Here is a 24,746-nt window from a genome sequence, read left to right as displayed (position 1 = left end):
TAGACGTTTGGACCAGAAATCCAGGCCAATGCTGCGTGATAACGTGTAGTGCTAATCATCAGGTCACAGGGCTGGTCTACAATACATATTACATTACATTACATTAGTGATTTCTATTACATCCAAACTAAAACAAAAATTACATTCAAAATTTGAAGGAATAGAATAAGCGATGACATAGAATTTTTAAGGTAATATATGTTGGGTAAAGAGTTACCAAAGGGAAGTGGAGGTCTTTAGGAGATAAGAATAGGGTGAAATTATAGGTTTTAGATAACGTTTGGTAGATAAAAGAGTATTAGAGAGATCTAAGGGTAAATAGAGTGTTGGATATTGGGTTGGGATTGGTTGTGCTGGATAGGTTTTATGTGTTTTTTGAAGAGTATGGTTTTAATGTCTCTCCTGAAGGCTTTGTAGTCTGTAGTCGAAGATAACAGAGGGGTGATATGTCTGTCCAGTTTGGCTGCTTTGGAGGCTATTAGGTTGTCATAAAGTTTTTTTCGTTTGACACCTTTTTGATGATGGGTGAGTGAATAGTGAGTGGGATCTTCTGTGTCTGGTTGAGGAGGATTGATTTAGTCGGTTATTCCAGTAGGTTGGGCTTTCTCCGTTGAGAGCCTTGTAAAGTAAGCAGTAGAATCTGAAGTGCACTCTCGCTTCTATTGGAAGCCAGTGCGAGTCATGGTATGCCTCTGTGATATGGTGATAGAAACTCGGATATGTGAAATACAATAATATTCTAATCTGTTACACTTTCACAAAAGTATATGAATGTCATGAATCAATGTAAGCAGTGCTGCTTCAGTTTCAGGAGATGTGTGTTTTTCAAAACACGGAGGAAAAAGCCTCAGGCAAATGCCCTCCCACCACCACAATGGTGGAAAAAGGTGGTAGGGTGGTAATCTTCATTGGCAGAAAACCTCCATTACACTCCCTGTTAAGTAAACTGTAAGCAGGGCTGTCTATGCAATCGACAGATGAAAATTATTCAACTTATCTCTGATCGGTACACCGATTATATTTAATTAAAATTTAAAAATTTAAGAAACATCACAAAATTAAATTAAAAACAAATAAAAATCAAAAATGAAAAATAAAATTTAAAAATAGATACATAAATGAACAAATGAATGAGATAGTTTAATTTAATACATAAACATATAGTGTCTAGGGAGAACAAATGCAGCTCTTTATAAGTGGCTTTTGAATTTACTGCATTTGTTGCACTTTCTATTGAATCGATAGCCTAGTCAGCATTTTTACTGAACAACCACTTCCGGGTTTTGACGTCATCTCCCGGGAGCTTCTTAACCCCGTACAGTCCTGATGTAGCCATCTTTTTGATCAGAGGAGACGGCGAGTACGTCCTGGTTTAAAGGTTTGTCATAATGGCTTCTTTAAATATGTTTTGAAGTTATGCACAAGTCCAGTTTTTGATTTAATTTTCTTCTTCTGGCTTTAGTGATCGGATTTTTGCACCCTGAGGCAGCAAGTTGGTGAAACGCTGGCCATCGTCAGTGTACCGATCAGAGATAAGTTGAATAATTTTCATCTGTCGATTGCATAGACAGCCCTGCTTACAGTTTACTTAACAGGGAGTGTAATGGAGGTTTTCTGCCAATGAAGATTACCACCCTACCACCTTTTTCCACCATTGTGGTGGTGGGAGGGCATTTGCCTGAGGCTTTTTCCTCCATGTTTTGAAAAACACACATCTCCTGAAACTGAAGCAGCACTGCTTACATTGATTCATGACATTCATATACTTTTGTGAAAGTGTAACAGATTAGATGCCTCTGTGATATGGTCATATTTTTTTAGGAAATAGACAAGATCTTCAATCCAAATGACCATGATGTCGCTAGAGCCCGTTCTTCTGTAGGGATGACATGAAGTCCCGTTCAACACCTGTCTATGATGAGCAACACTAACCCTCCCTTTTACAAAACCGTAGAGCAGATTTTAGCGCCGGCCAGGGCGGTAACAGCTCTGATGCTCATAGAAATTTTATAAGCGTCGCGGCTGTTACCACTGCAGCCGACGCTAAAGACTGCACTAGGGTTTTGTAAAAGGGAGGGGGGTATGTAAAATAATATAATGGAGTGTCCTCTTATTTTAGGGATCCAATATTAGTTCACGCTAAATACTAACGCGTCCATCATAGTCTATGGACGCGTTAGCGTTTAACGCATGCTGATATTTAGCGCGCTAAAAAGGCCAGTGCGCCTTCGTAAAAGGACCCCTTAGTGTTGTTCATTATAGACAGGCGTTGAAAGGGACGTCATGTCATCCCTACAGAAGAATGGACTCTAGTGACATCATGGTCATTTGGATTGAAGATTTACATATTGGACACCATTCCAGTATCCTGTTTCCATGGTGGCCAATCCAGGTCATAAGTAGCTGCCAGAAACTCAAATAGAAACAACATTCCATGCTACCGATCCCAGGGCAAGCAGTGGTTTCTCCTATGTCTGTCTCAACAGCAGACTATGGACTTTTCCAAGTTCCTGGAGGAAAAGTCCATAGTCTGCTGTTGAGACAAACATAGGAGAAACCACTGCTTGCCCTGGGATCGGTAGCATGGAATGTTGTTTCTATTTGAGTTTCTGGCAGCTACTTATGACCTGGATTGGCCACCATGGAAACAGGATACTGGACCATTGGTCTAACCCCGTATGGCTGTTTTTATGTTACTTTGACCCATTTACCCCCCTTTATTATTTTGCTTAGAGTTTATTTAGACCAGGGATGTCCAACCTGCGGCCCCGTGAAATATTTTGTGCGGCCCTGGTTGAGGGCGAAGCAGTGTTTTCCTCTGCTGCCCCCGGGTGTTTACTGTCTTGCTGGCTCCCTCCTCTGTCTTGCTGCAGTGTTTGCGCGGCCCCAGAAACAATTTTTTAAGCCAATGCGGCCCAGGGAAGCCAAAAGGTTGGACACCCCTGTATTAGACTATTACAATGGGTGTGAGACTGCCAATTGTACAAGTGCAGACTTAGCCAGTAGGTGGCGCTATAATATAGTACAGTATTGCCTTTTATTAGTTCTTGAAACAATGGTAACATTTTCCATATCTATTGGTATCTCTGCCACCTTAAAGAAGCAAATGCTTCAAATTACACAGCAAGCAGTTTGTCCTTTTTTCAAAAAGACATTGTGTACTTCTTACATCTGCAGATGATTACCCAAATAAATAGTTTCACGCAGTCAGAAAAGCCTATAGGAGACTGATTTGTCCTTAAGAGGACAGACACACTCATATCTAACCACCTCTGTTTGCAGGGTTCAAATCCTCCCCGCCTTAAACAAACCACTTCCAACAAAAACACAAGATTAGCAGCAAAAGCCTAAAATAGATGTAGCGATGAATGGACAATATAGGTTCACTGATCCATATTAATTATGAAGCTGTGCACAGTGATTAACGGGCTGCTGGGATTCACTGATCCGTATTAATTACACAAAGTGGCTAGCAGAGTACACGTGTGGCCTTGTGTCACCAGTGTGTAACCTACAATGGGGAGACAAACAGCCCACACATCTTTCAAATCTCAAATGTCCTGGAGAGAGACGCATTGCCGACTGAGTTGCTGGAATACCGCTGAAATTACACATTAGAAGCCTGAAGCTTTCTGTGCCAGTTTAAGGGTGGTTTCTGCAGCAGGGTGTACATGGCACTAGTTGTCATTTAAACGGTGAAAAATCATTGCATATAGAAGAAAATGTTTCTTTTTCAGATTAGGAAGCCTGTGTTGTTTGCAATTGTTACTTGATCTTTATATCTAGGCCAGGGGTGTCAAAGTCCCTCCTCGAGGGCCGCAATCCAGTCGGGTTTTCAGGATTTCCCCAATGAATATGCATGAGATCTATTAGCATACAATGAAAGCAGTGCATGCAAATAGATCTCATGAATATTCATTGGGGAAATCTTGAAAACCCGACTGGACTGCGGCCCTCGAGGACCGACATTGGACACCCCTGATCTAAACCCTTTCATGATCCTATCTCTACCTCTATCTATATCCCTCAATCCCCGTATCCTATATCCCTTTAATTCCCATTTTTCTTCTATCTATACCCTTTCATGATCCTATCTCTATCTCTACCTCTATCTCTATCCCTCAATCCCCGTATCCTATATCCCTTTAATTCCCATTTTTCTTCTATCTAAACCCTTTCATGATCCTATCTCTACCTCTATCTATATCCCTCAATCCCCGTATCCTATATCCCTTTAATTCCCATTTTTCTTCTATCTATACCCTTTCATGATCCTATCTCTATCTCTACCTCTATCTATATCCCTCAATCCCCGTATCCTATATCCCTTTAATTTCCATTTTTCTTCTATCTAAACCCTTTCATGATCCTATCTCTATCTCTACCTCTATCTATATCCCTCAATCCCCATATCCTATATCCCTTTAATTCCCATTTTTCTTCTATCTATACCCTTTCATGATCCTATCTCTATCTCTACCTCTATCTATATCCCTCAATCCCCGTATCCTATATCCCTTTAATTCCCATTTTTCTTCTATCTATACCCTTTCATGATCATATCTCCACCTCTATTTCTACCTCTGTCTATATCCCTCAATCCCCGTATCCTTCAGGAACTTGTCCAATCCCTGTTTGAATCCCATTAATGTACTCTGTCCTATCACATCCTCCGAAAGCGCATTCCAGGTGTCCACCACCCTCTGAGTGAAGAAAAATTTCCTAGCATTGGTTCTAAAACTGTCCCTTTTCAATTTCTCCGAGTGTCCCCTTGTTCTTGTAGTGCTTGAGTACCTGAATAATTTGTAATCCTCATAGAATTGTAGAATATGCGGAATAGAAATAATGAAACAAATGAATGAAATTATACGGAACTTATCAAATAGGAAAGTCTTCAGTCTCTTAAGAAAGCACAGTTAACCCAACTCTGTCCTTAGAGTTAATGGAAGGTCATTCCAAATAGAAACAGTAATAAATGTAAAAAAATCTGATTATGCTGACATTTATAAAGTACATCCTGGACAGGAGGAAATGTTTTAATACCAAAGTGTCCAGAATCCATGACGAGGAAAAAGATGAGTAGGATAAGAATTGAATTAAGGAATCAGAAAAATCTCCAAACAAACCATGATAAGTGGCCCAAGCAACTTTAAATAAGAGCTTTTATGGGTAGTGGACTGCAGGGTTCTGAATCAGTTGTAATTTCATAATCAAACAGGAGTGAAGACCCTGAATAAAGAATTGCAATAGTCCAGATGAGAAAAACACCAAAATTTGGACCAATATACTTGTTTATTTTATTTTTTTATTTCTTTAAAAAATGTCTAACCCACCTATTCCTAGGTGCTTTACAAAATACAATCAGGAAGGTTTGGATAGGTTCCTAAAGGATAAGGGGATTGAGGGGTACACATAGAAGTAGAGGTGGGTTATAGAAATGGTCAGGAACCACTTCACAGGTCATGGACCTGATGGGCCGCCGCGGGAGCGGACCGCTGGGCGCAATGGACCTCTGGTCTGACCCAGTGGAGGCAACTTCTTATGTTCTTAAAAAATGAAGACACATACAATAATTTTGACAAACACACAAAAGAGACATCAGTTTCTTCAGAAACAATTATCTGACATTGACACCCACATATCTGCCTGGAGCAGAAATAAGCAATCGTTTAAATGCTTCCATGAACAAGGTGGGTTTTAATACCTTCTTAAATTTTTGAAAATCCAGTTAAGTTGTTCCATAGTACGTACATCATTATTGCCAATCTTAATGGATATTGGAGAAGAGCGTCATCAACTACAGCAAAGCTTTCGACTGTGTGGATCATGATAAACTATGGAGAACTCTAGCACAAATGGGAAAACCCAAACATGTAACTCAGCTAATAAAGAGCTTTTATTAAAAATCAGAAAACTGCAGTGAGAACAGAATGATGGCAACATTGATTGGGTTCCAATCCTGTCACCTTACCTGTTCAACCTTTACGGCGAAGCCATCTTCAGAAAAGCAAATTTGGAAGAAGAGAGTGTCGATTTCAAAGGTGGTGATCAAAATATAAACAATCTGTGCACTATGTAGATGATACAGCGCTCATCACTAGCAGCAACGAAGACATGCTGTATCCAGTGGCAAAACCAAGGGGGGGGAAGATCTGCCCCGGGTGCACGGCTTGGGGGGGTGCACAGCCGGCCAGTTCCGGGTCCTCCTGCCCTTCCTTTCCCCTGGCCGCGCTGCCATAATCCTACCTCCCCTCGCCGACAAGAAGTCTTTCCGACGTCAAATCTGACGTCGGAGAGGACGTTCTCAGCCAGCCAGCAAGTGATTGGCTGGCCCAGAACGTCCTCTCCATCAGAATTGACATCGGAAAGACTTCTTGTCGGCGGGGGGAGGTAAGATTGCAGCGGCGCAGACCGGGGTAAAGGAAGGGGAGAGGTGCTTTTTTTTTTCCGCGGCAGGGAGGGCAGGATGTAGGCAGGCAAGCTGGCTGGCTTTAGCGTGGCAGGGAGGGAGGGAGATAGGTAGACAGGCAGGCTGGGAAGGTAGTGGGGGGGACATAAGAAGGAGACACTGGGGGCACTAAGGACACAGGACGGGGGCACTGAGGGCACTATGGACACAAGACAGAGGAACTGGGGGCACTATGGACACGGGAAGGAGGCACTGGGGGCACCATGGACACGGGATGGAGGCACTGGGGGAACTATGGACATGGGAAGGAGGCATTGGGGGCACTATGGACACAAGAAGGAGGCACTGGGGGCACTAAGGACACAGGATGGGGGCACTAAGGACATGAGAAGGAGGCACTGGGGGCACTAAGGACACAGGAAGGAGGGAACTGGGGGCCTTATGGACACAGGAAGGAGGCACTGGGGGCACTATGGACACAGGAAGGAGGCACTGGGGGCACTATGGACACAGGACGGAGGCACTGGGGGCATTATGGACACAAGACAGAGGCACTGGGGGCACTATGGACACAGGACGGAGGCACTAAGGACATGAGAAGGAAGCACTGGGGGCACTAAGGACACGGGAAGGGGGCACTGGGGGCACTATGGACACGGGACGGAGGCACTGGGGCACTATGGACACAGGAAGGAGGCACTGGGGGCACTATGGACACAGGATGGGGGCACTGGGGACACTATGGACACAGGACAGAGGCACTGGGGACACTAAGGACATGGGAAGGAAGGAGGGAGGGAATAGAAAGGGACAATTGTTGGGCCTGAGTGCAGAAAGAAAGAAATGAAAGAAAGGATACACAGTCAATTAATAGATGTCCCCTTTTGATGAAAAAAATAAATGGTCACGTTACCTCTGACTTACTTTCTCTGCAGCAGAGTTGGCAGCCGTGCTGAAGTGCAGGAAGGTCCCGCGCTGACTCGTCTGCTGGCTCTTCTCCAGAAGAAGTAAGTTACGTCGGAGGGGGTGGACCCGGCAGACACAGTCATTGCGGAACTTACCTGCGTCTGCCAGGTCCACCCCCTCTGACGTAACTTACTTCTTCTGGAGCAGAGTCAGCAGACGAGTCATCGCGGGACCTTCCAGCATGCGGCTGCTGAGTCTGCTCCAGAGCAAGTACGTCGGAGTGGGGTGGACTGGCAGCCAGCAGCTACAATCATCATGGGACCTTGCTGCATGAAGGGAGAGAAAGGAGCAGGATTGCTGGAATGGAAGAATGGTGGAGGGAAAGAAAGGGGGCAGGGTGGTATGGAAGGGTGGTGCTGATAGAATTGATGTACAGAGAAAGGGGAGAGACATAAGGGGGAAGGATATTGGAGGGAGAGAAAGGGGGCAGATGCTGATTAAAGAGGGGTGGATGGCGAAAGAAAGGGCAGACATTGGATGATAGTGGGGAGCCTATGCAGGATGGAAGTGCAGATGGGAGAGATAAGGGAGCAAATGCAGGAAGGAAATGGGAGGAGAGAAAGAGGGGAGCAGACGCTGGATGGAAGTGGACAGAGAGAGGAGAAGGTACTAGATGGAAGGGTTGGAGAAAGAGGGTACATGATGGAAGGAGGGGATAAATAAAAGGAGGGCACATGATGGGGAGAAAACGATTGAGTTATGGAAACACTGGAGGGGTGAGGGAAAGAGGTGGCAAGCTTTAGGTAGACAGTAAAAAAGGACATTGTTGAGAGGGTAGTAAGAACAGATGCAGAAAATAAATTGAAAAGGAAAATGAGGGGAAAAAGGGAAAGGGATTGCAGAGGAGAGGTGTGGGAGAGGGAAGGAGAGGAGAGAGATGCCAGACCAATGGGGGTGAAAGGAGAGATGGAAGGGGGAGGCATATAGTTTCTGGAAGGGGCATAGAAGGAGAGAAGATGCCATATAGGGGAAGAGAGACGGCAGACAGTGGATGGAAGGAAAAGAGTTACAAGAAGATACAACAATGAAGCCAGCGGCGCAATGTGCAGCGGCCTCAAAGAAAGCGAACAGAATGCTGGGTATTATCAAAAAATGTATCAATACCAGAACGAAGGAGGTTATCCTGCCATTGTATCGAGCAATGGTGCGACCGCATCTGGAATACTGTGTCCAATACTGGTCACCGTACCTTAAGAAAGACATGGCGATACTTGAGAGGGTCCAGAGGAGAGCAACTAGGATGATAAAAAGAATGGAGAACCTTTCATATGCCGAAAGGTTAGACAAACTGGGGCTCTTTACCCTGGAAAAGCGGAGACTGAGAGGAGACATGATACAGACGTATAAAATCCTCCATGGTATCCTCCCTCCTCTTATCCCTCTATCCTGGAACTCCTCAAATCCAACCTCCACTAGATCCACGCAAAAATTAAAACTATCCTACCCCTCCTTAAAAGGCATCTCCCTTGTTGGTAAACTTGGCTCTTCCCTCCCTTTCAGAATCGCTCAGCTCTGGAACAGTCTCCCTTCCCCTCTCCGCAATTTGAGCCCACTTCTACCATTCCGTAAGCATCTGAAGACCTGGCTCTTCTCCAAAACGTAACCCCGTCCCGTTCCTGGCACTCTTACACCTAACCTCTCTCCTCTCTTACTTATATAATTCCACTGGAGTTCCGTTCTTCCCTAACCTTGTAAACCGTGTCGAGCTCCATCTGCGGAGATGATGCGGTATATAAATCCAAGATTTAGTTTAGTTTAGTTTAGTTTAAAATCATGAAAGGCATAGAGAAGGTGGAGAGGGACAGATTCTTCAGACTAGCGGGGACAACAAAAACAAGAGGTCACTCAGAAAAACTGAGAGGGGACAGATTCAAAATGAATGCAAGGAAGTTTTTCTTCACTCAGAGGGTGGTGGACACCTGGAACACGCTTCCAAATGAGGTAATAGGACAGAGTACAATACTGGGTTTCAAAAAGGGACTGGATGACTTCCTGGAAGCGAAGGGGATTGCAGGGTATAGATAGAAGGTTACTCTACAGGACATAAGCGAAAAGCGTATGAGAGTTTTAGGGTAGGAGGACTATCAGGTCCTGGACCTGAGGGGCCGCCGCGTGAGCGGACTGCTGGACACGATGGACCTCCGGTCTGACCCGACAGAGGCAATTCTTATGTTCTTATGAGGAAAGCAGAAACCATAGAAGACAAAATTTTCTATTTATTTATTGCTTTAGGAGACATGTGTTGCTGTTTCTGTGGTGCACTGTATGCAGAGTCCAGCTTCTTACTGGTTCAATTTAACCTTTGTCTATGTATTTCTATTTTATCCCTTTTACAAAATTGTGGAGCATTTTTTAGCGCCAGATGTGGTGGTAGCAGCTCTGATGCTCAGAATTCTATGAGCATCAGAGATGTTACCACCGTGGCTAAAATTCACACTACAGTTTTGTAAAAGGGGGAGGGGTTAGTTTGTGATGACATATTCCATACTAGGCAAAGGTGTTTTCTGTGTTCTGTGTGTTCAAAAGACATAGTTTTTTGTTAGGATTGACTGCAGGATTGATCTGTACTAGTCTGGCTTGTTTAGTTTTACAATGATGTTGTACTTGTTTAGTTTTTATTGATGTTGTACTGCTCACTGCAGTATGTAAGATGCTGCCTTTTCCTAGGTACTCATGTGTGACATGTGGCTTGTTACTAAAAATCATGTTTTTTGTACAGATGGGGGGTGGGGTGTCAAAAAATGATGGGCCCCGGGTGTCACATATGCTAGGTACACCACTGGCTGTATCTACTGAGAAAAGTCAAAGCTGAAAGTCATAACATGGGATTAGAAGTGAACATAAACAAGACAAAGATCATGCACATGGAAAATGATGAAGATTTGGAGCTTGAAGGTGACAGAAGTTGTAAAGGATTTCATTTGTAAACAAAGACACACCTAGCAGGGAAGAAATACTCTGCAGAATAGCACTCTCGACAAAGTATTCAGAGGCAAAAAGGAAATAACGCTCCAAATGAAGATCAGACTTGTGCACGCACTCATTTTCTCAATGGTCAATTATGGATGCGAAAGCTAGACACTATGGAAACAAGATAGAAAGAAGATTGACTCATTGGAGCTTTGGTGCTGGAGAAGGATTTTCGGCGTGCCGTGGACCGCCGGAAGAACTTACAAATCGATTCTGGAAGAGATTAAACCGGCTATGTCACTAGAAGCCCAAAAGATGAAGTTACGACTGTCTTATTTTGGTCATACTGTCAGAAGAGATCATTGGAGAAGGACATCATGTTTGAGAAGATCAAAGGAACTAGGCGAAGAGGGCGACCTGCAAACTGATGGCTGGACACGTTGGAAACAACCATGGGGATGATGCTGGAGGACCTTTCCGGACTAGCACAAAACCAATCTCTTTTTAGATCTGTAATTCATCAAGTTGCTAGGACTCAAGCACGAGTTGATGGCACCTAAGAAGACATACAATGAGGAGCATGAAAGTAGGGTTTCACTAACCCTAGCTTGTTAAGTGCCATCGACTGGTGTCCTGGCGTCTTGATGAATATATCATCAAGTTTTTGTGGCAGAATACAAAAGTAGATTGCTGGACCTTTGTTCTCTGCAGTATAAATTTGGTATTGTCCCCTTTGTCACATCAAATGCGATCCTCTGCCTTCACACTTAGCTACCTCAAGCAAAAAAAATAGTTTTATTTCGTACAATGGAAACTTGTAGTTGAAATGATAGTGAAAAATCCAATCCAACACCTAAAACAGGCAATTGATGAATGCATGGAAGCAGTAGGGCTATGAAACCAAAGTTCTTGCATCATCGTCTCCCCCCATAAGGAGCTGTTCTGGGGTTGGGCACCTGAGGCAAACAGCCAGTTTTACTCCCCCTTAATTCACTTTCAAGCCTTTGGTATTAGGGGATACAAATAGGGAATTTGCCCTGAGTCCTTTTCTATAGGGGGTCCCAAGCCTGCTTAAATCCGAAGAAGATACAGTCTGCTGATGGGCTTTGGGACCAGTCCTGCCTAGAGTGCAGCCCCCCCCCCCTAAGGTTTTGATAATTAAACTGAGCATCCTATAAAAATGCAGGAACCTATTTATGGTTGACTGCGGCCGCCCCAGGCCACCACCTAGTCTTGCCTAATGCTTGGCCCGGCCCCTCCCTTTCCTTCCTTCTCCGCATCAGACTCCCTCCTGCCCCATCATTTCGCTCCTTTCTCTCCCTCCCTCCCGCAGCTCCTCTCCCTCCCTCTCCCCGTCCGGCAGCTCCGGGATTTCAGCCGAGCCTCGGTCTCAGCGGTTCCCTCCCCGCCTCCGGGGCTTCGCCTCCCTTCGGATCCTCCTCCCAGCCCCGGACTGAGGCGGGCGGGAGAGCGGCAGGGCCGGAAGCAGCCCCCGACCCCGGCATCGCGGCACCATGTCCGCCAAAGGTAAGAGCGGTGGAACTCGTGCGATCCGGCTCAGGCCCGGATCCACCTGTCAATGCGGAGAGGAGGGTCGGGGGGGGGGAGGCAGCGACGGTGCTTTCCCCTTCCCGGTGCTCCTGATGCGGGATCGGGGTGCGGTGCCTGCTGGCATTTTCCCTTCCCGGTGATGCAGAGGATGGGGGTCGGGGGTGAGGCAGGATTACTGGGGGCTGAAGGTGCTCCCGGATTTCAGCCATGTTAGATCGGGGGGGGGATCTCCCTTCCCAGTAGTTCGTGCATTTGCCCTGATGTCGGGCGAATGAACCCCGGTGCCACCTGTCGTTGGTTTGTTTTGGGGTGTGGTGGCCGCAGGACTTCCCCCTCCCCCACTTTCCGTGCCTCGTACTGATCTGGAGTGCGGGGGGGGGGGCGATTCAGGAAAGACTCGGCCTCTCCTGTGGGTTTATCTGAACCGGGAGGTGGTTGGGAGCAGGGCTGCGGGACCCGTGGACGGTACCGGGTCCGGCAGCTCTTCTCCCCATCTCAGTCGCCCCTGGGCACCCCCTCCGCAAATCTTTGCCACCGGACCCCCTGACTCGATACACCTATACCCCGGTATAGAGAAAAGAGCGTTATATCCGAGAAATGCGCTGTTATTGCTCGGCTAGGCACATCCGTATTATTTATCCGTTTATTATTCGCATGGAGGATTTCGTCCCGCTTTATTTGACAGCCCCAAAGGCCTCCACAAACATTTCAAAATGTGGTATTAATGTTTGTAAGTTCTGAAAATACCGGGCGCAAGGCGTCTAAAAAGAAAACGCTAAATGGGATGTTGGATTTTATTGTGGAAAACATCCCTCCGGGGTGGGGTCACTAAAACTGGAGGAGACCTGGTTTCTGTGGCTGCCTAAGTGCAAAAGAGGCTCTCATTTTCAGCCTGGACAACTTTGGGTGCGCAAAGGAGAGACTGGGTAAAACAAGGATCTCACGGACCTCGCGGATCTCCACGCACGGCCTTAAAAAGAAAGCGGCCGTGGCACGGGGGTCCGCAGGGATTCTTGTTTAAACTCCTGCGCGCTCACCCCCCCCCCTGAGGTAAGCAGATTTTTAAGGACGTGCGGTAGAGATCCACGAGGTCCGTGGGGGTCCTCCGGATCCTCTTTTTTTTTTTTTTTTAACCTTAGTTTTTAATGCCAACAAAAAGTGCAATACAATTTATATACAAATAATGATAATCAACCAAGCACTTATAATCAATCCGTATCTATACAAAAGATAAAATATTCCCTCCCCCATCCATCATTACCATCAGGAATAATACCAAAACAAAAGATATACCCCCCCCCCTCGGATGTGTGGGTGAAAAACAACGGAAAATAAAGATAAAGGACAACTATAGCAAATCTACAAAAGACGTCCGCCGGATCCTCGTTTTACCCAGTCCCTCGCAAGCTTGACAGCTGAACTTGGGGATAATTTGCAAATCCCTTCTGCTTAGCTTAGAACAAAACCAGTTTAGTCGGAATCGGACTGTGTTTTTTTCAGATTCACCCTCCTCCATAGAGTAACTAACAGGAAACATTCAGCAGCCAAAGTGTTCTGTTTGTTTGGTTTTTTTCTGAGCAATGTACAGTCAAACCTTGGTTTGCGAGCATAATTCGGTCCAGAAGCATGCTTGTAATCCAAAGCACTTGTACATCAAAGCGAATTTCCCCATAGGAAATAATGGAAACTCAGACGATTGGTTCCACAACCCAAAAACTTTAATCCAAAATACTATACGTATTCGTATTGCAAGACTTTGCTCGTTTAGAACAGTCACTTCACTCCCGCAGCGTCAGAGAGAGAAGAACCATCGGCCAGTTGTGATGATGTGACGCGTGTATACTGTATGTACTCGTATTGCAAGACCTCGCTCATTTCGAATGGTCACTACACTCCCGCAGCGTCAGAGAGAGAAGAACCATCGGCTCAGTTGTGATGATGTGACGCGTGTATACTGTATGTACTCGTATTGCAAGACCTCGCTCGTTTAGAACAGTCACTGCACTCCCGCAGCGTCAGAGAGAGAAGAACCATCGGCTCAGTTGTGATGATGTGACGCGTGTATACTGTATGTACTCGTATTGCAAGACCTCGCTCGTTTAGAACAGTCACTACACTCCCGCAGCTTCAGAAAGAGAAGAACCATCGGCTCAGTTGTGATGATGTGACGCGTGTATACTGTATGTACTCGTATTGCAAGACCTCGCTCGTTTAGAACAGTCACTGCACTCCCGCAGCGTCAGAGAGAGAAGAACCATCGGCTCAGTTGTGATGATGTGACGCGTGTATACTGTATGTACTCGTATTGCAAGACCTCGCTCGTTTAGAACAGTCACTACACTCCCGCAGCGTCAGAGAGAGAGGAACCATCGGCTCAGTTGTGATGATGTGACACGTGTATACTGTATGTACTCGTATTGCAAGACTCTGCTTGTATATCAAGTTAACATTTAATAAAATGTTTTGCCTGTCTTGAAAAACACTTGCAATCCAAGGTTTTACTGTATGTAGGAGCAAGAACAATTTAGCTTGATTCTGGGGTGAGCAGAGGAAATAAATTGATACAGTGTCATTAGCTGGTGAATTTAATTTAGAATCTAACACATTCTAGACTTTATTTTTCTAAAAAATGGCCAAGGGTGTGTCGTAGCACATTAAATAATACACAATATCAATTCATAGAGTTTATGGCTCAGAAATAGGTCGCAGTAGCAGTGCCAAACAGAGATAAAATGAGTTATTTTTGCAATTGTGTAGGTGTCACTGTTTTTCGTGGGCAGAAGACTTGAAATTCCTCCAATGTCCAATAGAGGGAGTAGTAACCTAGAAAACATGAGAAAGATTGAGGTACTCCAGGGAAAATGATGTTTTCCCTGTGTTTATCCAATGATCACCTATTTCAATTTTTTGCTTTTGGGTAACCCCCCCCCCCCCAGTCTTTATCGCCTTGGCTATATTCATGAAGCTTGCTGCCTTTCTGCTTAGCATCCTGTGTCATTCAGGACTCAGCAGGCTGAGGATTAGCACTTGCTTTCTCTCCATGGTTTGTAATGGGGGGGGGGGGGCAAGGCAGGGATGTTGGTTTACTTGAACAGATACCTTCTACTGGTATGATCTTGGCTGGTTTTTGGCCACTCCATGTTATTCTGAAGCCCATATCTGTGTCATGCTGATAGGCTCAGTATTAGAGAATGACATGGGAGAAAATATTTCCCCGTTCCCATGGGGACTCATTTTCCCATCCCCGCGAGTTCTTTTCCTGTTCCTGCCCCATTCCTGAAAGCTCCGACCTTATCTGCACAAGCCTCAAACACTTTAAAATCATAAGTACCAACATTCTAGAGCTCAGATTGTGATGTCACAATGCCTCATTCCACCAATGCTTAAGCTCTGCCTCTGTCCTCTCCTGCACAAGCCTCAAACACTTTAAAATCATAAGTAACAACATTCTAGAGCTCAGATTGTGATGTCATAATGCCTCATTCCACCAATGCCTAAGCTCCGTCCTCATCTGCACAAGCCTCAGACACTTTAAAATCCTAAGTAGCAACATTCTAGAGCTCAGACTGTGATGTCATAATGCCTCATTCCACCAATGCCTAAGCTCCGTCCTCATCTGCACAAGCCTCAAACACTTTAAAATCATAAGTGTCCGAGTTTTGTGCGGTTAAGGTAGAGCTTACAGGAATGGGGCAGGGGCAGGGGCAGGAACAGTGATAAAGCTCATGGGGATTGGACGGGGAAACTAAGTTCTAATCTAATCTTCTATTTCTGCGTCACTCATACCTAGGTAGGCTCAAGGCGACTTATAGAGAGGGATGGGGAGGGTAGGGGGGAGAGAGGGAGGAAGGGGATGATACAGGTGAGTACCTATCTTATTTATTGTATCTTTTAATGCATTCATTTTTGTAAACCGCTTAGAAACCTCACGGTTATTAGCGGTATATAAGAATTAAATTAAATTAAATTAAGTGTCAAATAGCTGAGTTTTCAATTTCTTCCGGAATATGGTGTGTTTAGGCTCCGTTCTGATCGCTTCAGTAAGGTCATTTCAAGTTTTTACACCAAGAAAGGTGAGCATGGAAAAACACGATTGTATTGAAGATTTTTTGTGGAGGGGAGTTCCTGTGGGGATGGGGAAAAATTTGTCCCCGTGTCATTCTCTACTCAGTATATCCTAGGATCAGATCTCTAAGCTGAAGACACCACTACCAGGGCCGGATTTTCCTATAGGCTAACTAGGCTTCAGCCTAGGGCCTCAAGATCAAGAGGGGCCTACATTCAAATTGTTAGCAAAATTAAAATTACACTATTCTAAAAACAGTGAACACTAAAACACTGAACCGAAAATAAGGAGAAATTCTACGCTTCGGGATCGGAATCGGCTCCGTCCGCAACGGGGCGCCGACTCGGCTTCTCCCTTTCTTTTTCTCGCCCTGGGAGGAGGTTCGGGGAGGGAAAGACGTCAGTCCAGAAACAGCCCCGGGGGGAGAGAGGCAAAACGTGGATCAGTCAGGACAGGGCGGATGGAAGGCAGGCAGGCAGGCAGGATGGCATGGGGGGTGTTCAATGGAAGGGGGATGGGAGGCAGGCGGGCATCGGAGGGGGGTGAGGTGAGGAAGGACGCACTGGGGGCACTATGGACATAGGAAGGGGCAATGTTGTGTGTTATGTTTGATTAGTTATTGTTACAAGTACTATATATGGTGCTGAGAATAAATGTCCAAATAAGTGTTCTCGACTTTTTTTTATTTATTGTCCGTGTCACGTTTTTTATAAAGGTTAGTACCAATAACAACATGTTTCATTTAACATATTGATCTATATCACAGTAATGATGTATTTTATTATCTCTCATGTAATTTACAAACTTAAAAATGGGAGGTGAAAGGGCCTCATAAGTGGAATAGCCTAGGGCCTCTTTTCATCTAAATCCAGCCCTGACCACCACCACCACCACAAAAAAAAGAATGGGAGACACCTCCTAGATTCCAGGGAAACTTTCACTTTTATCAGAAAGTTCCATGTCAGCACTGTATTTTCTCCTGCTGAACTGAAACAGAAAACCAAGGGAGAGACATAAAGATTGAAGAAAGAGCACAAAGGACTTTTGAAATATTTTTTCCATATGTAATTAGACCATGAAATAGAACTAGAAACATAGGCCATATAGTCTTTGTGCCTTAAATTTTCTATCTAGTCTGCCTATCTATGCCATCCACTGTCCTCTCCCTCTCCCTTACAGATCCAATGTACTTATCCCAAGCTTTCTTGAATTCAGATACATTTCTTGCCTCCACCATCTTTTCTGTGAAAAAGTATTTTCTGAGGTTACTTCTGAATCTATCCCCTTTCACCTTCATTCTATGACCCCCTCACCCCATTCCAGAGCTTCCTTTCAATTGAAAGAGACTCACCTCATGCACATTTATGCCATGTAGGTATTTCAATGTCTCTATCATATCTCCTTTCTCCTGCGTTTCCTCCAAAGTATATGTATCGAGATCTTTAAGTCTGCCCCGTAGGCCTTATGATGAAGATCGCTGACCTTAACCTTCAAAAATGTTAAAAAGACCCAGATCTAAGAGCCAAACTGGCAACATCCCTTTCCATTACCCTCTGTTGCTTTCTACTCAACCAGTTCCTAACCTATCCCAGACACGGGCAAATTCCGGCCCGCGGGCCCTATCCGGCCCGTTTAGCTTTTTAATCCTGCCTGCAAAACGCTCGTTTTGCACATGGGCCAGACCATAAAACTCAACTTTCCAAACCTTGCGGCAGAGCGGCGCACAAGGCAGGCGTGAGATTTTTGCGCTCCTGCCTGGCCCTGCGTCGCTCCCTAAAGGGCTGCCGTCAGTTCTCGTGGGACTACATAGATTAGGGCAGAAATTGCATGAACTTAGCTGAAATGATGAGCCCATAAAAGTACATTGGGCTAGATTCACTAAGCAAACTGATCATGTACTGATCGGTTTGCGACCCCTTTGCGACACGATTTCCCTCTGGCCCGGTCAGGGCAGGATTAACCAATGGGCCAAGTAGGCAGGTGCCTAGGGCCCGAAATGGTCAGGGGGGCCCGATGAAGGAAGGCATCAACATTGTTTTTTCCAAACGGCGATGGGCCCCTCCAGCATCGATCGGCAACGTGGGCCCCACCCCAATCGGCAACGCAGCCCCCTCATCGACGGAAAGTAAGACAAGCAAGCAACGCGGGTAAGAAAGGCAACGGGAACTGTAATTGTGCAAGCGGTGCTGCTTACCCAAAACTTCCCTCTGACGCAGCTTCCTGTTTCCGCCTGGGCGCATGGTGGGGTGAGGCGGGGCAGGAGAGCCCAGTGTACTTGTGTGCCTAGGGGCCCTCGACAAATTAATCCTGCCCTGGGCCCGGTTCACTAACCTCTCCTGCGATCCGCTTCCAATCCGTGCATGCAAATGAGGGGATACGCATGCAAAGTAGACAGGGACGCGACTCACCAAAGAAATTTTAGAAACCGACTGGGCTGGCCGATCAACCCAAGAAGTGACTGCTGGGGACCATTCAAAAATGTCTGTCCAAATCTCTAGCTCCATAGAAGCCCTGCTCTCTGCTGCCATGAATCTCTCCTGCCTGCCGCCCCGATGCTCATCCCTGGATTTCTCCTGCATGCCGCCTCGAATCTCTCATGTCCTTTCCCGCACTGCGAGCCCATGGTTTTAACCCGCGGGTTTAAAGCAGGTTAAAACCATGGGCTCGCTGGGTTATAAAAAAGTAAAAAAAAAAAAAAAAAAAGTTGCAGCTCCGATTGCCCTCATTTGAATTTTTTCCATTTGTGAATTCGTCGGGCCCGCTGGGATCGGCCACGGATTGCCCACGGAAGACAGGTCAGTGAATCTAGCCCATTGTTTCTGTAGATCCAGGCTGTTGCTTCTGGACTATAGAATGGAGCTTAAGAGAAGGCCCAGGTTTATTACCTGTCACGGGTACTTAAGGACATGAAGATATGGACAGAGAGACTGATTTGCCCAAGGTTAAGGAGTGGTACAGCATGAATGATGTGTTTCTGCAACTTTGTCAACACATCTGTCTCCAATTCAAGCCTGATGGGTGGAGCTCAAAACATATTTAACTCAATCAAAGCAGAATTGCGAATGTTAAGTACTGTTTAACGCAAGCATCCTGGGAGAATTGGTAATTAGAGAATGTTGGGGGAGGGGGGGGGCGGGGGTTGGACAAGGACAGATAATCAAGAATGATAGAAAGCCGGGGCTCCAAGAACCTAACAGAAATCAGTGTGCTCAGGGTTCAAATCATTTGGATATGTATACTGTAGGTTAGGTCTTGCTTTGAGTTCCTTTCCCCATGAGGAACCAGAGCCCCTGCCGTGTTCTTTGGGTTGCATTTCAGTGTTCCTCAGAACTGTTGCATGATCTACCCATTCACTGCTCACTGTTGAATTAGCACTAATAAACCTGTGTGGTCCTGTCACACTTATCTAGCCTTCTAGAAAGACTCCTTTTGTGCAGCAGCCTGAGCTATTCCATCTATTGTTGTTGGGTAGGAAACTGTTATCTATCCCTCTGCAGATAAAAGACCCTCCTCCCACCACTTCTAGTTCAGCTGGAATGGTTCCAAGTGCAGTGGAGTCTAAATCTATTTCCTGATAGAGAATGACACAAGGACAAATTTGTTCCCGTCCCCGCAGGAGGTCAATTTCCCTGTCCTGTCCCTGCAAGTTTTGTCGCTATCCCTGCCCCATTCCTGAAAGCTCTGCCTTAAACACAGAAGCCTCGAACACTTATGATTTTAAAAGTGTTTGAGGCTTCCGCAGATGAGGACGGAGCTTAGGCATTGGTGGAATGAGGCATTATGACATCACAGTCTGAGCTCTAGAATGTTGCTACTTAGGATTATAAAGTGTTTGAGGCTTGTGCAGATGAGGACGGAGCTTAGGCATTGGTGGAATGAGGCATTATGACATCACAATCTGAGCTCTAGAATGTTGCTACTTAGGATTTTAAAGTGTTTGGGGCTTGTGCAGATGAGGACGGAGCTTAGGCATTGGTGGAATGAGGCATTATGACATCACAATCTGAGCTCTAGAATGTTGCTACTTAGGATTTTAAAGTGTTTGGGGCTTGTGCAGATGAGGACGGAGCTTGCAGGAATGCGGCAGGGACAGGAAAAGGACTCGCGGGGACGGGACGGGAAAATGAATTCCTGCGGGGACGGGGGAAAATCTGTCCCTGTGTCATTCTCTATTTCCTGATACTTGGACTGTTTGTGAGAACCTTTGCAACCTGCCTATAACTAGAGTCTCTGTTGGCAGAAGAGAAGTGAATTGGACAGGGGACTAGAGGGAAAAGATATTTCGCGGCTCTGACACTATAGGTCCACCCCCAAAGAGATGGACAGTGGATTGCGCGGGGTTTATTGGGCTGATGCGGTTTCTGATGTGGACGAGGCAAGGTCCAGAGTGACTTATCTCTGACCAGGTCCAGGAAGACCGGCGATGCAACACTGGCCTCCTTCACCTCAGTCCTGTCAGGGGTCGAGGGTATCACAGCCCCCCCTCACAAGTTTTGGGGTCACGTAAAAGCACTTTTAAGGCGCAATTAAAGTCATACTCTCTTTTACTAAGGTGCGCTACTCGATTTAGCATACGCTAAATGCTAATGCGTACATAGACTATAATGCACTTAGCGCACTTTAGCAAAACGACTGCTTTCGCTCTTGACCTTGTTCCTTACTTTACTCGTTTCTATGGATCACCCTTTCCTCTCGACTTCTTAGCTTATATCTTTAATTGTTTGGGCAGAATTTCGCTGTGACTTCCCTTCCCTTCCTCAACCTTTTTGTTTTTATCGTAACCTCCCCTTTCTTTACCCCCCCCCCGTACCCATTTTTCTTTGTATGTTGGTTGAATTTTTTTGTTTTGTTGATTGCCTCCCTTTTTAAATTTTTATTTCTTTTTTTTCTTTTAATAATATACCGTATTTGCCGGCGTATAAGACGACCCCCCAACTTTTACAGTTAAAATATAGAGTTTGTTATATACTCGCCATATAAGATTACCCCTTCTTCCGCACACCTTCTGCACAACAAATAAAACTTAAAAGAACATCAGAATTTATTTCAACAATTTTAATTAATTCACTAAAGCTGAATAGAACAATAAACCCATGGGAGCTGCCATGCTATTTGTTTTCTAAACTGTTAACCAAACTGAAACTGTCAATGATAGAAGGAAGATAACACATAGAGGGAGAGAGCAAGTGCCGGGCAAGTCCCTAGCAAGTTTGCTGGCATGACAGTTTCCCTTTAAAAGCCTTCAAAAGCCTCCTGTTCGCCCCCGCCACTTCCTTAAGGGCTAGACTCCACACACGGCCGCATGTGCGAGAGACGTAGTAAAGAGAAAAGGGGTGGGGCCAGAGCGCCGCTGCTTCCCGCTGCACAGGATGAAGGAGCTGGCACCCTTGTCACACTGATGTCCCGCCATGGCCCCGCTGATGTCCCGGCAGGTTTACTAGTACCGTAAGCACCGTAAGGAGGTAAGGAAGGAGATGTTAGGGCATGTGAACAGTACCCGGCGTATAAGACGACCCCCGACTTTGGGGAGGATTTTAAGGTACTGAAAAGTCGTCTTATACGCCGGCAAATATGGTATTATCATTGTAAACCACTTAGACTAACCCCCTCTTCTGTTTTTAGCGCAGAGAGCCACGCTGAATGGCCCGCGCTGCTCCCGACGCTCATAGGGACTCTATGAGCGTCGGGAGCAGCGCGGCTCCCCGCACTAGAAACCCACTGGCGCAGTTTGATAGAAGAGGCCCTAACTGTGGTTGTATTTGCGGTATATCGAATAAATGGAAACTTGAAACACAAACGGGTCAATATTTAAGTCGGTGCTTTCAGATATTCTACACTTCTCCCTCTGTATTTGCGGGGGTTGGGGGCGGAGCTGACCCACGAATATGGAAAAATCGTGAATAACTTTTTAGATGTTATTGCATCCAAAATATTGTGTGCTAAAGAGTAAAAAGACAATAATGAACGTTAAAATATACAGAAAAACCACACTAGGGGTCAATAGCATACAAAAATGGCAGGAAACAATGTGAAAGCAGGATTGACTAAAACATGGAAAAAAGTAAAGCCAAGACTTACATAAAGTCAGAGCGCAGCCAGCGCAGTAAGAATCAAGCAGTAGTGGCGAGCCGTGGGAAAAGTCACGTGAATAACTAGACTGACGTAATGTGACAGAACGGCAAGGATGAAATGGGGAGCGGAGCGTGACACGCATCACGAGGACGCTGGTGAGACGTCATTTGGGGGAGGAGCCAGCAAGATAAAACCCGCGAATAATCGCGAGTATTGAAACCGCGAATGCGGAGGGAGAAGTGTAGATGGGTAGAGTGGCGAGTGCTGCTGTTTTTAAGATAGTGAGGCTGACAGAACTTTGTCCAGACGGCTGTTTGGTTCCAATATTACTGCTCTAGGCTTCCTCTACCCAGGCAGTACCATAGAGTTGTTTATAATAGTGCTGGGGTGGTCTGTCAGGATAATCGTTGGCCTATGCCGTTCATCAGGATAAGGGCTTTGAATATGAAGCCTAAAAGGTCTCACCTGGTGTCTGCTGTTCACCTTCACAAATTGAAGGCTAAGGGGCTATAGAGCCAGCTACAGTCCTCCCAGGCAGGATGGCAATCCTTATTCAAATTCTGCTTTTAAATCTTAACTCTTACCCTCTTGTTCATAACCACATTGTTATAAGAGCATAAGAATAGCCTTACTGGGTCAGACCAATGGTCCATCAAGTCCAGTAGCCCGTTCTCACGGTGGCCAATCCAGGTTCCTGGTACCTGGCCAAAACCCACGGAGTAGCAACATTCCAGAATCCCAAAGAGTAACAAAAGATTCTAGAACCCCAAAGAGTGTCAAGATTCCAGGCAGAATCTCAAAGAATAGCAAAATTCCGGAACCCCAAAGAGTAGCAACATTCCATGCTACTGATCCAGGGCAAGCAATAACAGACTATGGACTTTTCCTCCAGGAACTTGTCCAAACTTTTCTTAAAACCAGCTATGCTATCTGCTCTTACCACAACCTCTGGCAACACGTTCCAGAGCTTAACTATTCTCTGAGTGAAAAAATATTTCCTCCTGTTGGTTTTAAAAATATTTTCCTATAACTTCATCGAGTGCTTCCTAGTCTTTGTAATTTTTGATGGAGTGAAAAATCGATCCACTTGTACCCGCTCTACTCCACTCAGGATTTTGTAGACTTCAATCCTATTTTCCCTCAGCCGTCTTTTTTCCAAGCTGAAGAGCCCTAACCGTTTTAGTCTTTCCTCGGGCGCCGTGTCGGTGGGGGTGCCGGAACCTCTCTGCCCCGCCACACCACGTCAGGCTTGCGCCATCCCTTCCCCCCACCCCGTACCTCTGTAGACTTCGTTAGCATGAATAACTTCTCCTCTCTGTTGCTCACGCCAGCCTGGTTCACCTCTGAATCACTTCCGGATCAAGGGGCCAGGAAGTGACATCAGAGGGAAATCCAAAGCTGGCACGAGGAGCATGCTGGAGAAAAGCCACTTGCACTGGTGAAGATTAAGAGGTATTGGGGGGGGGGGGGGGGAGAAGAGATAGCGCAAGTATGGAGTTGGGGTGGGGAGGAGTGGGGGGGGTGGCATGGAAGGAGCTTTGGCACACCACCGCCCTGGGTTCTCCCTACCCTTACTGTACCACTTGGGGGGGGAGGGCGGCCTGTTCAAACATGTTGACTTGGGGCGCTACTATCCCTTGAGCTGGGATGTTATAGCTCGGGTATACTGGGAGACCCAGGGGCCCAGCGACATGAAATGCAAAAGTAGGAGAGCCCAGTTCCCCCCGAAGGGCCTAATTGCCATTCTAAAGTGGATCCGCTCTGTGGTAGTACATTTCTTTCTGTGTACATTCTAACAGAGGGACTTAGAAGAGGAATGTGCATGTCCAGAATCTGCTGAGTGCAAGCGGAGGCCGAAGAATTCATATGGGACTCTGGGTTGCTGTCAAGCTGAAATTCAGCATCATTAAAGTAGTTTCTAAGGCTCAGAGGAAGTGGGGTCTGTTTACTGGACAGAATTTTGCAATTCTTATGTATTTATGTATTTATTTTTTGCTGGGAAGAAAAAGAACATTTCAACCGGGAAACAATTTATCGTATATACTCGAATATAAGACGATCCAAATATAAGTCGAATTACCCTTTTTCCTCTCAATAAAAGGAGGAAAAAAGGTTGACTTGAATATAAACTAGGGGCGGGGGTTTAATATTCATGTGCCCTGCCCTGCCAGGGTTTGCACCCAGCCCCCCTTGCTTCCTGCCCTGCTAAGCTCTCCCCCCTGTCCCCCCCTCCCTAACAGGCACTGCACCCTGTTCCACCTCCGTGCCCTGAACCCTGTCCTCCTGTCTCCTGATGTTCTGCAGGCCTCCACCGAGCCTGCCTTATGACTTGGCGGTCCAGTGGTAGCCCAGGATAGGAAGGATCCCTCCTGTCACCTGTCCCGTCTGACTGACAATTTTTTTACTTCCCTCCTGCCTCGCGTACCTTTTTCAATCTCTGGTGGTCCAATGGTGTACCGGGCAGGAGCGAGCTTTCTGCGCTCCTGCCCGGCCCTGATCCGCTCCCTGAATGGCTGCCACCAATTCTCACAAGTCCCGAGAGAACTGGCGGCAGCCATTTAGAGAGTGGCTCATCGCTGGACAGGAGCACAAAAAGTTCACTCCTGTCTGGTACACCACTGGACCACCAGGGATTCAAAAAGGTATGCAGGGAAAGACAGGAGGGAGGTAATATTGTCAGATTCATCTGGGACAGGAGACGGGAGGGATCCATCCTGTCCCGGCCCACCAGGTCATGCGGCAGGCCCAGCGGAGGCGTGCAACAAGTCCAGG

At 46.1% G+C, this 24,746-nt stretch overlaps 1 protein-coding gene across 2 annotated transcripts in view; it reads left to right on the top strand.

The window, feature by feature from the left end:
* The first annotated feature begins 11,565 nt into the window (after positions 1 to 11,565).
* The window catches only part of ABLIM1 (actin binding LIM protein 1), a 445,444-nt gene continuing 432,263 nt past the window's right edge, over positions 11,566 to 24,746 (top strand). For both annotated transcript variants that reach the window (XM_033940562.1, XM_033940555.1), the window contains exon 1: positions 11,566 to 11,812. In XM_033940562.1, coding sequence (XP_033796453.1) covers positions 11,800 to 11,812 — 13 coding nt within the window. In that variant the 5' untranslated portion in view covers positions 11,566 to 11,799. The remainder of the gene's footprint in view (positions 11,813 to 24,746) is intronic.

This window comes from Geotrypetes seraphini, chromosome 4 (genome assembly GCF_902459505.1).
Source record: "Geotrypetes seraphini chromosome 4, aGeoSer1.1, whole genome shotgun sequence".
Classification (NCBI taxonomy): Eukaryota; Metazoa; Chordata; class Amphibia; order Gymnophiona; family Dermophiidae; genus Geotrypetes; species Geotrypetes seraphini.
This window is presented reverse-complemented; position numbering and strand designations above follow the sequence as displayed.